This window comes from Artibeus jamaicensis, unplaced genomic scaffold, assembly GCF_021234435.1.
Source record: "Artibeus jamaicensis isolate MK-2021 breed Jamaican fruit bat unplaced genomic scaffold, CSHL_Jam_final contig_465, whole genome shotgun sequence".
Classification (NCBI taxonomy): Eukaryota; Metazoa; Chordata; class Mammalia; order Chiroptera; family Phyllostomidae; genus Artibeus; species Artibeus jamaicensis.
The window spans coordinates 26,592,524-26,609,669 of NW_026521843.1; the positions used below are offsets into that span (position 1 = coordinate 26,592,524).

Below are 17,146 nucleotides of genomic sequence, written 5' to 3' on the forward strand. Positions count from 1 at the left end.
CCCATCCGGGTTTCACTGAGCTACTGCCTCGCCCAAGCGCACACCCTCCATCCAACTACTGATAAAGTGATGGCATTCTTGGTGTATTTCGGGTCACTGTGGGACAACGCTGACTGGGGTTGCACGTGCTCCAGGACACCCATGGCATTTCCTGAGGCTTCAGAGAGCCGGTATCACAGCTCTCTCTCCAACTTTACCCTATCCTTACACAGGCTGAAGTTTGCCCCTAGTAAACATCATGCATGACAAGCCCTGTCACAGTTTCTGCTTTCGCAGAACTAATTGGAGACAAATGAGTTTATGAAATAAGACACATTTGTGGTTCATCATGTCCTTTGCTAATAAATTAAGTTAGAATACAGAAGGATAGCTAGATAGCGAGATAGGTAGATAAATAGATAGATAAAATAGATATATCTGCTTATCTATATTTATGATCATATTTACTCCATAATTACTCTTTTCTTGATGTAGGAGAGTTTTGGTCTTCTCTGTTGGGAACCACTCTGCCTGGTTTCAGGAATTGTAACTGCCCCCCGTGGCCAAGGCCGAGTGAGCAATCTCTGGAATGGTAGCCACTAAGGAGACAAAGCTTGTCCCCTGCCCCCAGTGTTTGGTAGGTTAGTCTATGACGGGTACAGCCCCTCAGAGGAGGGGCAACCTAAGCCAGACACAATGATCATGGAAGGACTGGTGGGGTGGGGAGTGATGGACCCTCCCCTCCTTCCCCCCTCCTCCCAGTTATTCTGACATAGCCCTAGTTCCCATGTCCTCTGGGAGAAGTGCTTCCTGGCTCTAAGTGTCTTCTTAGAAGCCCAGAGACTTCTCTGGGAGAAGTGTCTTCTTGTATTATTATTTAATTATTATATTATTTTCCATAATACTTTTGCCCCACCCTGTACATACACATACTAAAAATTAAATTTAACCAGCAGTCAGCTGGACCCTCTCAATCCCATGATGAGATCTAGGTTAATTTGGCACAATCTCTTTTCTCTCTGGCCCAACCGAATTCCATAGCTGGGGAACAATTAAAGCATGCCCAAGATTTCCATGATTTCTCCAGATGCTAATGCCCTGTGTTCAGCCTCTGGGCTCCCATGATTCTCTTTTGTTTCTGCCCTAAGTATCAACATGGGTGTGAAACGTGGTCCCATCTGCTTACTTACAAAAAGCACTAGAGTGTTGCAGACTTTACAGAAGATGTGGGGGTTCTAGGAAGGAGCCACGTAGTGTACCACAGAGCAAACAACCTCACATCACACTTTAGACTCTGTTCTTAAAAAGCCCTTGGCCACATCGTCCCTTGAGATTCCTCATAGGCTTCACCCTATGCCACGCCAGTTCTCTGCCATCCTGCTGTCTTCCTCTGTCTTCTTGGTCCCTCTCTTCTCTTCTCTCTCTCTCTCAGAAATAAGCCAAATTCTTTTCATTTTCTTCTGCTCAGCAGCTTAATCACTCTTTTATTCCACAGGCTCCTGCTAATACCAATAACTCTCATAAGCGGCTCTTCAAATTATTCATCCTAAGATTGTAAAAATTTCACCACTACCCAGAATCCACATTCCAGGAGACGGTGCCCAGCTATGGGAAGATGGACAGGGAACAGCTTTCAGCTGTAAGTTCCTTCAGAGTCTGCCTCAGATGCAGAGAACCTTGCTCAAGGTCATGCCCAACCCTCAATGGCAGCGGTTGAATTGTACTATTTGCTGATGACAACCCTTTCCGGCTGGGCAAGATGGCTCCATCTGCCTCATGGACACCATCCTCACTCACTCATTCATTCATTCATATGCAGGGTAGTGTTTCCTGCCCTGGGCTTGGCTCCAGCACTTGGCCCCACGCCCACATCAGAAATGAAATAATAGTTCCTTCTGATTAACCAAAGCTTTCCCCAGCCCAAGCCCTGCCTCTTCACTGAGTATTTTGTGGTCATTACCAGCCTGCTGACCCCCACTTTCTCCAAAGCCTTTTGAACTTTTTAATTTTACAGTTACATGGCACATAATAATGTCCTGATAACATGTCTTTTCTCTAATTATCAGTGTTGGGGGACGTGGTGGTCACTGGCTATATTTTTTGTATTTTCACTTCTGACTTAAGCTGTCCCTCTGTGCAATATGAAAAGAAAGAAGGAAGATTTTTAGTTATTAGCTGTAATAAGGGTCTGCACCAGAATGGCTGCCTCTGCCTGATAGGTACTTACTAACTCCAAACACAGTAAATCATCCATTCACATTGGATGCTTTTTAAATACTGTCTGGGCCACTTATTTCCTGCGTGACTTCCATGTGAGTATTTTTTCTTCTTTAACCTCGTGGGTCCTGACCGAGCCATTACTGACTACCACTCAGCCTGCTTCAATGGTCTTTCTCCTCTTTTCATTTGCCTTAAAATAAGTGATCCACGAACCTCTATGCCCCGACTTTTCTGTTTCCTCCACCCACAATTATTTTCTCTCTTTGGTCTTTATCAACATGCATCAAACTCTCACCTTCATCAGGCTCTGTCTTGGTCTGGCCTCACCTTCAAGCTGGCATCCACCCCAGATAGTGAGGGCTCAGCTCACCTAGTAAGGTGAGGTTAAGTGGAAGAAATTTCTGCCTATATTGCAGACCCAAAGGACTGAGCAGGACATTCTACCTTGAGCCCTGGGACACACTAGGCAGGTCGTGTCCCTGGTCTACTTCCCACAGGCGGGCCAGGTTGTTTGTGCCCCGAGTTGCTGCTCTCCTGGGTTGCAGGTAAACATCTTGGTGTGCCCAGGCCTATACCCTCGGCTCGCATCGCCGTCAGCTGATGAGAGTTTGTTCTTGCTGGCCCTATTTCGTGTCCCCAATCTTCTCCCCCTTATCTGTGATATATTTCCCCAGGTGCTGGCGCTTCTACTTTCTGAACAAGGCTTTTGACTCTCTGCTCCAGAAGCCACATGCTTATTCTAGTAGGATCAGCGTTTCCTCCTTCCTAGTTTCTCTTTGAATTTTGTGTGCAGTTGGATTTAAGAGCCAGACACTTCCCTAGTATTTACTCAGCTTCCTTATTCCCGATACCTCCAACCTCTCTGTCCTCGCTTCCAGGATGTCAAGAGGCTTTGTGGTCGACAATCATTCTTCAGTTTACAAGAATCTTTCTGCTATGCAGATTACCTTGACATATATACCCAAACCCAGACCTTTCCCCCCATTCAGCCTGACTAATTTTCTTCTGGCTCTCTCCTCCTGGATATTTCACTGATATCTCAGGTTGAGCTTAGCATTGCCAAGCCGGATCCCATTCTTCTTCCCATTAACTAATTCCTTTTCAACTTCGGTTAATGGCATCATCATTTCCCAGTCACGCAAAGCCTCCAAGACCTTCCTCTTCTCCCCTTCCAAATAGTTGTCAGATCTTGCACATTTAATTTCTTGAAAGAGGTTGAGCCACAGCATAGAGTAGAGATTACTGTGAAGCTAGAATGCCCAGTTCTACCACTAAATGTCTGTATAACCTTGGGACAGCTATGTAACGTCTCTGCCTCAGTTGCCCCATCTGTCAGATAGGAATACTAATTGCACCTGCGTCACAGGATTGCCATGAGATTACATGCGCTAAAGCATTCAGAACAGTGCCTGGTGCATTGTAAGGGCTGCCAGTTGTTTACTATTTGTATCTGTTCCACCCAGAGTCGTTTCTCATCATGAACGTCTTAGTTCAGACCTTCACTGAATTGCTTCCTCAGCCTACAAACTGCCCTTCCCTCTCCCAACCAGCCTCTGCACTCTGCTAGACAGAGCCTCCTGGAGCACCGCTGTGGCCATCACTGCTCTTGCCCATCACCGCAGTCCCCACTACCACCATTTCTCATGAGGAAGACTGAAACAGTTCCCCAGCTGCTCACACTGGATCCACTCTTGCTCTTTTTTTTTTTAATAATTTTTTTTTAGATTTTATTTATTTATCTTTAGAGGGGAAGGAGAGAGGGAGAGAAACATCAATGTATGGTTGCCTCTAGTGAGTCCCCTGCTGGGAACTGGCCTGCAGGGAACCAGCCTGCAACCTAGGCATGTGCCCTGACTAGGAATCGAACTGCCATCCTCTGGTTCGCAGGCCCGCGCTACTCTTGCTCTTTTGTAATCCCCTCTCTACCCTCCTGCCACACCTGATCTTGTCACATCCATGTTTAAAACACTTGGGTGGATTCCCAGTGCTCTTGGAAAAATGTAGTCACAGGCTTCCTACTCAAAGCCTGTCCCTGGAACCTGTTAGAAACACAGAACCTTGGTCTTCATCGCAAGCCTATTGAGTCTGACTTGGCATTTTAACAAGACCCCGACTGAGGTTTAAGAAGCCCGGCTCTTCAAGGTCCCAGAGGGCCCAGACCTCTTTCTCCTGCAGCCGGTGTCCTGTTACTCTCTTCCGTTGTTTCTTGTGTTGTTGCCTCACTGGCCTCCATTCAGCCCTTCCAACGTCTCAGGCTCCTCGTCATTGCAGGGCCTGGTACTTGCTGTTTCCACAACCTGGATACTGTTTCCATTACCTCTTTGCTTTTGGCTGGCCAGTTCCTTCAGACCTCAGTTCAACTGTCTTTTTTCTCAAAGAAGGCCTTCCTGACTCCAAGGACTGGGCCAAATCCTTTCATTTTTCAGTTGCACAGCACCTTGTGCCTTTCCTTCAAAACGTCTAATGCAATTTATAATTATATGCAGGGGTGGGCAAAAGTAGGCTTACAGTTGTTCCTATGGAAAAAGACAGGCAGGTTATGATTTTTGCAATAGCTTTATTAACTCAAAAGAATGTCATAATGGCACAGTGCACTTAGGTACAATCTTATAATTGCTCAATTTGCTGGCCTTCATTACTTACACATTGTTGTAGTCTTTGAAAATCAGTAAACAAACTGGAATTTCAGTGACCTGCTTGGGGTAACCCCAGTGTCTACTGAGGTGGTTGAAATCAAACCTACTTTTGCCCCTCCCTGCATTGATTTGTGTGGATAGTTGGTGAATGTGCATATTTCTCCCATGAAGACAGAAACTGTATCTGGATGGCTAGTTTTGGACTCCTCAGAAGCTAGTGCAGTGCCTGGACTGTTATTAGCACCTTATAAAACATATATCCCTTGACACTTTCATTCATTCACTTAACATACATTTATTGTGTACCTACCACATGGCAGACACAGTGCTATACGCTGGACATATAGTAAAGAGGAAAAGCAGACCGTTTCTGCTCTCACTGCAGTCCAGTGTGTGTGGGGGTGAGGGGACGTGAGAAACAGACAAGCAAGAAATAAATACAATATTGCAACTGAGGTAAATACTATGAAACAAAGTACATAGTATATTTTACATCCATGAGGGCTCATCAGAGATATTATCCAACTGCTGCTACTAAATATGGAAAACATAAAACTCAACAAGTGTTTTTCTTTTTCAAAATACCTTCACTGAGATATTTCACACAACATACAATTCACTCATTTACACCGTACCTGTCAATGGCCTCTAGGATACTCATAGAATCATGTAATCATCATAAGTTTTAGGATGTTTTCGTTTTCCCCAGGGAGACCCCTTTCCCGTCAGCCAGCTCTCCTACCCTCCCCAGCTCCTCATAACCTGTAATCTACTCTCTGTCTCTATAAATGTGCTGTTCTGGACACTTCTTGGAAGGGGGATCGCACAGTGTGATCATTTTTGAGTGGCTTCTTTCACGGGGCATAATCTTTTCAAGCTTTATCCCCGTGGTAGCATTTATCAGCACTTCATTTCTTTTTATTGCTAAATAATATTCCCTTGTACCATGTATTTTTCTTAGCACAGCCAGAAACAGGGTGCCATTCCCCTGTATTCTCCACAGACAAACAAATTTAATTTGTCAGGCTTCTAGAAAAAGGCGACAGTAAGTAAACACTGGCCGGGCCTTGCATGGGTGGTAGCAGCGTTTACAAAGCTTCTTTCGTGACGGACTTTATTCACTCGGCCCTCTTAGTCTATTTAGTATTCTGACTCACAAACGGAACTGATTCTATTTTGGCATTCTTTCTCTTTCTCCTGCTCTTAGTTCTTTGGTTTCTACTGACTTGCTGTATTAAATTACGCAAGTTACTTAAACTCTGTTTACTTAACTCCTCTGTGCTCTGTAAAATACACCCCGTCCAGCCTGCTTGTTTGCCAAAGCTGTTCAGAGACAATTTTTCATATGCTATGCATCATCAGCTCCCACAGAAGGCAAAAGGAATTTGATGTGTGGGGGTAGTCTGGGATCCAGTCCAAAATCAGTGCTCATCTGGAAGAAATATGGAAGCTTGATCCTCGCTCACTGGCGTTTTAATCACATTTACTTATTGCCTTCCCTTGAAGGAAATTTGTAAATCTTTATCTTTTTTGTGCCTTTTCTATATAAGGTTAGATGAGTCTTAGAAAAAAATATATATATATATAGTGGAAAAAACCTTGGAAATCCTCTATTGGTCAACTGTGAACCTAAGACCTACTTCTGTGAACCTGGGGAGAAATTTGCCATAACATTCAGAATTCTCTCTCTCTCTCTCTCTGGACCCCACCTTGGAAAGTAAAATCTAGTTATGCTAAGATTATCACTCATCTGCTGGTGCAATTCTTTGTGCTGCGTGCTCAGGAGGATGCAAAAGAAAGAAAATTTCTAATTTCAAAGGGCTCAAGGTCAAATGGAGAGATCGAAGGTGCTACACGATGCAGAATGAGCTCAGTGACAGGAGGAATAAAAACGTAGATGCTCAGGGAGCAGAAACGCACCACAAGTGTGATTGCACGGGGAAGATCATCTGAACTGTGTCTCGGAAGAGGTTAGAACTTTTCAAGGAGAACATAGGAAATAAACAAATGTTTCAAAAGGGCTCTCCTGGAGTAGAGAGGTACACAGCTACAATCTTAGATGTGTGAAAAATACAGCTGTGAAAAATAAAGCTGAAAAAGTGGGATGGAGGTCCTGAATACTAGACTAGGGAATCTGTGCATGACAATTTAGGCAAAAGGACAGCAATGAAAGTCTTTGGCAGGATGTACTTCAAAACTGCACTGCAGGACAGTTTACCTGGCAAGAAGGTGATGCGTGGATTGGTGAGAGAAACTGCAGACTGGGTGATCAAACAGGTGGGTGCTAGTCGAGGCAGGAGCACTGGAAAGGGCTGGCCTCTACAATAGGTTCTGAGCTCCAGGTGCCGCGAAGGTTAGGGGTAGAAGCTCCTGGACAAAACTCGCTCCTGCTTAGGGACTGGGAGGAGTCAAAGTTAAGGCCACAACTCCAGGTGACGTTGGCGCTCAGATGCGACCTCCGATTGGCTACTCCTCCCGACAGTCCCAGCAGAAGGCGGTGTCCTGCCTCCACCCGCTCCCGGCTTGGTGTGAGGCAGCAGCCGGTTGAGAACCCCGAGAACCCCGAGAGCCCCGGGAACCCCAGGAGCCCCGCACCAGGCGCGGCTGGGACTTCGGATGCGGCTGCAGGGACCTGTAGCAGAGGTAGGCTGATGGGAGGCTAAAGGCCACTTCAGTGTCTCCGATGCCCGGGTATCTCCGCCCCCTAAAGAGCACGCGGTCTCGGGGGGCTCCCTGGGCGGAGGATGGGGGCGAGGGGTGGAGCCGGCGGGCAGGGACCCCAAGGATGGAAAGGGCTTGGCGCATCACACCCTTCCGCGCTTCCGTCCGCAGCCTTCCCGCGTCGCCTCCCACTCGCCTCCAGTACCCGGGTCTCATCTGGGGGCGGTCGCCTGCGGCCCCTTCCCCCTGGTCTCTAGTGACATTTTGTTTGAGAAGTGGGGCCCGGGTTTGTGGCGCGGAGGGGGCGCTCAAGGGGCGCACCCGGGAGCCTCGCGTTCGGAGGCCGAGTGCCCCACGCAGTTAGGGATGCTGCGCCTCGGCCTCGACTTCGTGGGAGCCCCACTGTGATCTCGGGGGCGAAACTTTCCACAACTTTGAGAACCGTTTTCTACACCTCGAGTTGCCGGATTATCAGCGTGCCCTTAGGTGACCTACCATGACACTGCCCTGGCCTTGAAGGTACTACACCACTTACAAAAAAGACGGAGCATTTGAACCAGAGATTTCGATGCGCGAAACACAGTGGAAAGAGAACTTAAACCATTTGCGCTGTAAAATTTCTGGTGCTGTGCTACCTGCAGGTCACTACTTTCTTTGTGAAAATGCTCGTCACACCCCTCGATCGCTCAGCAGTGTGTGCCCCCCAGGATCGGTGAGGTGAGGAGCAGAGCTGTTCTGAGCAGTGCCACGGAAGGGCACAAGCTTTGCCCAAGTGGGGCTGGGTGGTAGTCGGAAGGGTCTTTAAACAAGGCACGTCTCTGTGTGGTCAAGAAAGACATCTTTTCTGCTTTAGGGGGAAAAAACAAAAATACACAGTTACCTGGCCAAGTTAAGCTGTTACCTAAAAGGAGAGAATTAAAGAATATGAGTGGCTACCCTTAACTTCATCGGCGTAAGCCTAAGTAGATGAATTCACTCTTTTCTTTTTCTTTCCCTTTTGGGATTTGGAAGAGAAACAGGAAGTCAAAGATTCAGAGAAAAGAGCTTTCACTCCACAATTGTAAACAGTTAATTTTGTGTCAGTAAATATTTCCAAAAGTCACTGGGGGCATTTGGAAAACCAAGCCATTTTTCTGTCCACTTCAGTGAAGAGAGATTACTTTCAAACTCAGAACCTAGTAATGACTTTTCTTTAAAAAGTGGGTATAGCGCCCAAAGTTATGTAATTGGTTCTATAAAATCAGTGGTAATGGAAAAGGATAGTGAATATTGTTCAAAATTACAATCTTATTCAAGATGATACAGGAACACAGCAGTTCCTTTATGCTAACTGAAGTTACGGAATTAAATGAGGAAATCAGGTATCTGGACTTCAGGGCAGATCATTAACCAACCAATCTAGTTTTGAATTTTTTAAAGATTATGACCCTATTAAAAGGGAATGTAGACATTAAATGCCAATAATATTTTAAGGTTCTGCTACTTCACTGTAAAATAGGTAATTAACATAGCCAAAGAAATGAATAGGCATGTTTAACTTAGAATTTATATATTATGTCTTTTTCATAGCAAAGTACTTAGAAAGATATATGTCTGATTCTTGTCATATTTGAGGTTAAGAATGATCTCTAAATTATTTGGGTTAATGGTGGAATTCTTTTTTTTTAGATTCTTTTATTGACTGATTTTTTTAGAGAGAGAGAATGGGAGGGAAAGAGAAATGTTGATTTGTTGTTTCACTTATTTATGCATTCATTGGCTGATTCTTATATGTGCCTTGACTGGAGATAGAACCTGCAATCTTGGCATACCTAGATGATGCTCTAGCCAACTGAGCTACCTGGCCAGGGCCAGTGATGCAGTCTTTGACAGGGATAACTACAAACAATGGATTGTTAAATTTGTAAATGCTAACCTAATAAATGTTCACTTAAATTCTTAATTGTTCTTTACTCATTTGTAAATAGATACTTTTTAAAAATGGAGGTATAATTCACAAACCATTAAATTTACCCTTTTAAAGTATACAATTCAGTGGTTTTTAGTCTTTTCACAAGGTTGTATATCCATTAGCACCTTGTAATTCTAGAATATTTTTATCATTCCAAATAGAAACCCCAAATGGATCACCATTGTGCTCTCTTCACAGTCCTTGGCAACCACCAACCAATTTTCTGTCTCTTTGGATTCACCTGTTTCATAAAAATGGAATCACACAATATGTGGCCTTTTATCTGGCTTCTTTCACTTGGAACTTAGGGTAATGTTTTCAAGGTTCATCCATTGTAGCACAAATACATCTGATGATGGACATTTGGAATATTTCCACTTTTTGGCTATTTGAATAATGCTGCTATAAACATTCATGTACAAGTCGTGGTGTGGATTTACATATTCAAGTTTCACAATTAAATGCTCGCATACTTAGCATTAGAGTTGTTGTGTCATATGGTAACTTTATGTTAAAACTTTTGAGGAACTTTTAAAACTATTTCTCAAAGAGCTGTACCATTTTTACATTCCCAGCAGCACCACATGGGAGTTCCAAGTTCCCTACATCTTCACCAACACTGTTATTACATGTCTTTATTATTATTTTTATAACCATCCTATTTGGTGCGTTGTGGTAGTTATTGTGATGATGATTTGCATTTTCCCTTATAGCTAATGATGTTAAACATCTTTTCACGTGCTTATTGGCCATTTATGTATATTCTTTAGAGAAATGTCTATTTAGATCCTTTGCCTACTTTTTAGTTGTTTTTGTTGTTGAGTTGTAAGAGTCCTTCATGTATTTTGAGTACAGGGCCCTTATGAGAGGTATGATTTGCAAATATTTCTTCCAGTTCTTTGGGTTCTCTTTCACTTTCTCAATGGTGTCCTTTGAAGCACAAAAGTTTAAAATTTGTTTTACATGGAGTTTATCTATTTTCCTTTGATTACTTATGCTTTACACATCCTATCTAAGAAATTGTTTTCTATCCAGGGTCACAAATACTTGTGTGTTTTCTTCTAGAAGTTTAGAGCTTAGGCTTTTGTGATTAGGTCTTTGATCCATTTTGAGAGTGCTATTTTTTAGAAAGACTGTTCTTTCTCCGCTGAGTGGTCTTGGCACCTTTGTCAAAAATCGACTGAATGTAAGTGTGGCATTTTAATTCTGTATTCTTAATTTTATTCCAAATATCCAATGTCTGTCTTTATGCCAGTGCCGCTTAATCTTGATTACTGTAGCTTTATAGTCATTTCAGAAATTTATAGAAATTGGAACCTTCGAGCCCTCTAGCTTTTCAAGATTGTCTTGGCTTTTCTGAGTCCCCTGAATTTCCATATGCATTTTAGGATCAGCTTAATTTCTGCAAAAAATGCAGTTGGAATTTTGATAGGGATTGCATTGAATGTGTATATCCATTTGCAAGTATTAATATCTTCACAATATTAAGTCTTCCAGTCTATGAATGTGTGATGTCTTCTGTTTATTTAGATGTCTTTAAATTTTTTTCAGTAATGTTTGGCAGTTTTCAAAGGACACGACTTCTACTTCTATTGTTAAATTTATTCCTAAGTATTGAATTTTTTGTAATGCTAGTATGAATGGAATATGTTCTTGATTTCATGTTTGGATTTTTTCCTGGATTAATCTGGTATCCTGAAAATTTGCTGAACCCAAATAGTTATAATAGTTTTTTGTTGATTCCTTAGAATTTTCTGTGTATAAGATCATGACTTCTGGAAGTAGAGGTAGTTACAGTTCTTCCTTTCCAATCTGAATTTGAATTTCTATTTCATTTTCCTGTCCTGGCTCAAATCTAAAGTACAACATTTACTAAAAGTGGGGAAAACGCAGACATCCTTGTCTTATTTCTGATCTTATGTGGATCAGTCATTCACCATGTTAGCTGTGGGCTTTTCATAGAGGCTCTTTATCAGGTTGGGGAAGTTCCTTTCTATTAACTGGTTTGTTGAATGTTTTTATCATGAAAAGCTGTTGAATTTTGTTGAGTGTTTTTCTGCATCTGTCAAAATGATTTTGTGGTCTTTGTCTTTTATTCTATTTATATGGTGAATTATAATGAATGATTGGTTTTAATTTGTTAAAAACACGTTGGTGTTATTTTAAAAGCTGTAATAATTTTACGGTAAAAGATAAACAGGTCATTTTACATATAGTGCAAAAATTAGCCCACATGAAGTAGACGCCTCTTGTTGCTCTGGAAGAGTGGGCCCGCAGTTCCGGGCAGTGATACGAGTGCTTCAGGACTTAAGGATATCCATTCCAGGACCGCTTTTTATTTTTGATATTCCATTCATATTTTCTCTCCTTGTCCAGTCTAAAGCTAATGAGGAAAGAAATGAAATAGCAATAGGATAGAGAAAAACTTTGTGACTAACAGACTGCATTACTTATTCCTGCATCATTGATGGTAAATGCTAATGTGGATAATGAAAAAGGTCATTAACGAGGCTAATATCTTTAGGAAAAAACTCAGAAAACAGTGGGGTGAGGCTTCTGTAAAAACTAAAGAAATGAAAAGAGAATGATTTTTAGTTCTGCGGTTACAAGTGTCCCTTAAATTATGGTAAGAACTTAGGAGCAACTAGAGGCTTTGACACAGTTGTGGTGCTCTTAATAACGACAATTTTGCTTATATTTATCTCTAAATTATTGAGTGACATAAGTATTTTTTATTGATTGATTTTTAGAGAGAGAAGAAGGGAGAGAGACACACACACATCGATTTGTTGTTTAACTTATTTATGTATTCATTGGTTGCTTGTATGTGCCCTGTTTGGAAATCAAACTCACAACCTTGGGGTACCAGGATGGTGCTCTAACCAACTGAGCTACTGGGCAGGGCCTTGAGTGCTATAAGTATTGAGTACTGAGTGAAAACTGACTGAAACCTAAAACAATATTTATGCTGGGAAAATAATCTTTTGTGGGTTTAAAACCTGGTATAGGTTAGGGGTTATATTATACTAAATACTGGGAAAATAAATTTTATTAGTATGTGAGAGAGCCATGTTTTTGTCAAATGAAAGAACAGAATAGTACACCTTCAACCGGAGTTCTAGCCTTGGGTTCTGAGGGTTTTGCTGTGACATCTTTTCCATGACTGGGGCTTGGCTGCTCCAGGAGACCTATTTCTAGTGAAAATTCTATCAGTTCATAGCAAGACCAATTCAGAAATACATTAATATCAAGATGTTTTATTAAATGGCCTGTCTGGGATTAATCTCCCCCAAATGGAATGTTAACATGGAAAACACCAATTCCAGATTTATTTACTTACTATAGGTGATTCCAAATTTCATGTTTATACATTTTCTCTTCTTGCACCAAATAAAAATTATGTAAGCTTGTCTAGGGTTATAATTATTTGCCAGTTAAATATTGGATTTTTGCCTTGAAACACAACCTGGATTTGCACAAATTTAGGATGGCGATAAGGGATAATTATATATCCAAACCTTAAATGTAGTAGTGGTATAAAGCTTCTTTAGGTTATTCTATCATGCTAACAATTGGTATATAACATATACAATAATTCTGTAAATATATATGATCTGTATTATAATTCTGTAGATTTAAGGGTGTGGTAGAATTATGAGCTGATGGATTTAAAAATTTTATCTGTCAGGCAGAACTAAAATCATTAGAGATAGTACTCTGCTTATAGTGCTATTACACTGCTTAAAGTGCTGTTAAAAACAGCAACATTTAATTTCTTCCTCATAACATACCCATGAAGAAGAACTGTGTATTATGATCATGTCCCCATTTTTCTAGATTGGACACACTGTGAGGTAGGAAGGTTAGGTTCATAGAAAGTTTAGGCCTCACAGTGAGGCCTCCAACCCTGGCTCACCATCTCCCACTAAATAAGTCTTTTTGGTGAGCTAGCACAGGTTCTGGAATTTATCCTTGACTACAAAACTTGTATCTGGATATCCTTAGATGACGACTAGAATGTGTACGTTGGGCGATCTAATGAATTTCCTGAATGCTAATTGGTATTAAGCCATTTGAATGCTTTCTTTTCTAGAAGAAATATGGCAGAGCTTTGTGAGACAGAAGGACCAGTAGATTGGAAAGAACGATGCGTAGCTCTGGAGTCCCAGCTTATGAAATTTAGAGTTCAAGCAAGCAAGATAAGAGAGCTCCTAGCAGAGAAGGTAAGCTTGTCTTCCTAACCTTTATTATTAAACACTAGCTATTTAGAACCTCTTGCATTCATAATAAGCAATCTCAGTATTTTGTGGGTAAACATATAAAATGTAATGAATATAATTTAACTTTCTGTCAAGGCTTTGAAGCTCTACTTGGCATAGTCTTTTGCCAGTTTTAGAGTAAATTGGACATTAAGACAAAAAACATTTCTTTGCAAATACTAGTGGAATATGTAAGCATTGTGTGTATTTGATGAATGTGCAGTGCATTCATTCCAAAGTGAAAAGCTATAATTTATTTGGTTTTACTAGAGAAGTATGACAGAATTTTGATCTACTTAAATGTTTAGGAAAGTCATGTTTAAAGTTATTGTAGAGGAACATTCCCTATTGATAGTAAAATATGTTTATATTATTAATATATTTGAAACTATGCCATTATTTAGGAATTTATATTGACTAACTATATATTACTAAACTATCATCTCAGCTAGAATTGAATATAATTATATGCTTTTCTTAATAATTCTAATAATTTCATTAAAACTTTATTTTATTATTTTTAATGCTTCTATGTATGCATTTAGATCTAAACCCAAGCATATTTATACACACATACACATAAGTTATAATGTTAATATACTGTGTCTGATTTCCAAAGATGTGAAAACATACCACCCATTACTTCATGCTTGGGAGGATCTCTGTGTATCTTATCCTTCAGCCTTCATAGTCTATTTATTCATATATTAATTCATTTGACAAACACTTCATGCATCCCATGGGCAAGACATGTATAGTATGTATGGTCTCATTCTCAAGAATTTTGGGGGGCATGTGTATATATAAAGTCAATAGATAAATTCATTTAGCATTTATTTGTTCATTTATTCATTCAACAAGCATTCATTGAGGGGTGATTATGTGACAGACACTGTTCTTAATGCTACAGTTACAATTGTGGACAAGACAACCCGTGTTCCTATTTCCAGGGAACTTGGGTTCTCAGTCTGCACTGTCCAACATGGTGGCCATAGCCGCAAGTGGCTGTTGAGCATTTGAAATAAGGCTAGTTCAAATTAAGATGTGTTGCAAATGTAAAACACACACCAGGTTTCAAAGATTTAGTATGAAAAAAATGAATGTAAAATATCTAAGCAATAATTTTCATGTTGGCTATATGTTGACGTAATAATGTTCATTTGGATATTGGGTTAAATAAAGATACTAAAATTAATTTTATTCATCTCTCTTTACTTTTTTGAGTACTGGAAACTTTAAAATTATACATATACTCACATTGTATATTTTTATTGGACAGTGCTGTCTGGGTGAATGGATAAATGATATTAATGGTAATTCAAAACTGGTCAGAAGAACTTACAGGTAGTTTCCTAAACTCTAGTCTGCATAATCCTTGGTATCATATTTCTAAAAAAGATCACCTTAAATCTTCCTTTCATTGCTAGCTAAGAATCTCTAGGTACAGAGGCATTCTAAGGATAAAATTATATATCACTAGAATCCAGTATAACATCATTCAGTTTAAACTTTAATATATATCATCTTAAACTTTTGTGCTTTTAATGTCTTTTAAGTGGAAAGATTAAAGTTACCTCATTCAGTTTGAGTCAGAGGGTGACCCAGTAATAGCCTTTGTAGAAAAAAAATCCCTGATATCAATTTGCTTTGTTTATCACTATTAGAATTTAAATTATAGCTTGAAAAAAATACCAGTTTGAGTTTCTCCAAATTGGGAAAGCTTATCCTAACTCAGAGTTAGTGACACATGCTTTGTTTTTGCTCTTCTCTCTATAAAAATCATTTCCCAGGTTGTGCTGTGATTTATCTGGACTTTCCACAATCCAAAGTACCCCACATAATGATTTTGTCAAGATTACCAGTTATATCCTTGTTGCTAAACCTCATGGATAGCCTCCCAGATGTTGCCTTTGCCCTCAAGCAGTGGGCACACTGTTGACCACAGCCTGCTCAAAGTTCTCCTGGTTCCCTTGACTGCTATACTCTCCTGGTTTCTTTATGGACTAAATATTAGTTATGCTTGTTTGGTTCCCAACCAATTGACCTTTAAATTCTGAATTTGATGGCAACATTTGTTCTTTAGAAGACTTGCTGCACCGAAATTTTTTGAGTGCCCATTTTTTTAAACTTCAAGCCCCTTTTCTCCACAGGTAAAATTATAAATAGCTTTTCAATGATTTATTTATGTTATTCAATTTTTTTCTTTGTTAGTGAAACAATTTTGAGAGGAATGGTATTTCAAAATCTCTGTTTTAGTTGTGGTTTCTTTTTCTTCCTCTTTTTTTTCTTTTTGGCCTTTTGTATTTTGTGTCTGTGACTTAAATCTTTTGCCAGATCTAAGAGATGGAATTACTCACATGTGCTTCATACACTGGAAAGGGGATAGGTGTGCCAAGTTACTCATGATTTTCCAGTAAATAGATTCAACACCAAAATGAGAATAACATTTTTCACAATATTTTCTGTTATATTCCATTATGAAATACTTTTCTCTGAATTGAAAATGACTTTTGATATCCATTCATGTTTTAATAAAAATGTCAAGTATTTATTGATTTATTATGTGCTCAGCACTTTATGTAGATAAAATTTATTTAATCCATCTGACAGCCTGTGGAGTAATGTATTTTTATTGTTTCCATTTTACAGATTAGGAAACTGATGTTTACTCCATGCCAGGCCATTTTATAAGTGCTTCATGTAAATTAACTTTTTAATCCTTACAACAACCCCCTCTGTTAGGTACTAATATAATTCATATTTACATAGTAGGAAACTTTGGCGCATAGCAGTTATTTAGCTTGCCCGAGTTTGTGCCAAAAAGCAAGTGCCAAGATTTAAAACAAGGCATTCTGCTTTTAGAGCCTGAATGCTTAGCCATCACCCTACATGGTCTTTCTCATCTAGTTTTATTACCACATCCCTTGTTTTCTCTGATATATTTACCCAGTCATCTATTCTGTCTTCTGCTATTCAGCCAGGCAACGCAGAAATCCATCTCTGCTTGGGGGCAGGTATGTGTGTGTTAGGATGTGTATATGTATGTAGTAATAACAATTTATAACATTGCATTTTTTCAAAGCAAACCCTATTGCATTGCTTCTACATGCCAACGTGAGTCAACTATTGCATTCCACAGGCCAGTCTGGTCCCATTCCTACCCATTGGGTTTATGTTAGGACCAATCTGCCCCATAGCTTTTTCCCTAATAGTTCTCTAAAACCTTCCCTCCAAAAGGATGTCGGCCCAAGGCTGAAGGTTCTTGAAAGAATAATAATTTGACTATTTAGCTCTTTGCCAGGAATTCTAGCCAGCTTTTCTTTTTTGCAGTAGTTTTGGTTCTCGGTTCTGTTCTGTTGGCACTGGCTATAGTAACATTAGGTACTAACTATGGTTCCTAAGCAATTAGTACAACTGTTACCTAGTTTAAACCCCAGAGT

The 17,146-nt window shown here is 40.2% G+C and overlaps 1 protein-coding gene across 3 annotated transcripts in view; it reads left to right on the forward strand.

Annotated features, from left to right (window-relative positions):
• The first annotated feature begins 7,350 nt into the window (after positions 1-7,350).
• Positions 7,351-17,146, forward strand: part of PLEKHH2 (pleckstrin homology, MyTH4 and FERM domain containing H2) — a 101,771-nt gene continuing 91,975 nt past the window's right edge. For all 3 annotated transcript variants that reach the window (XM_037162070.2, XM_037162071.2, XM_053667067.1), the window contains exons 1-2: positions 7,351-7,478; positions 13,541-13,670. In XM_037162070.2, the coding sequence (XP_037017965.2) occupies positions 13,548-13,670 (123 nt within the window). In that variant the 5' untranslated portion in view covers positions 7,351-7,478; positions 13,541-13,547. The remainder of the gene's footprint in view (positions 7,479-13,540; positions 13,671-17,146) is intronic.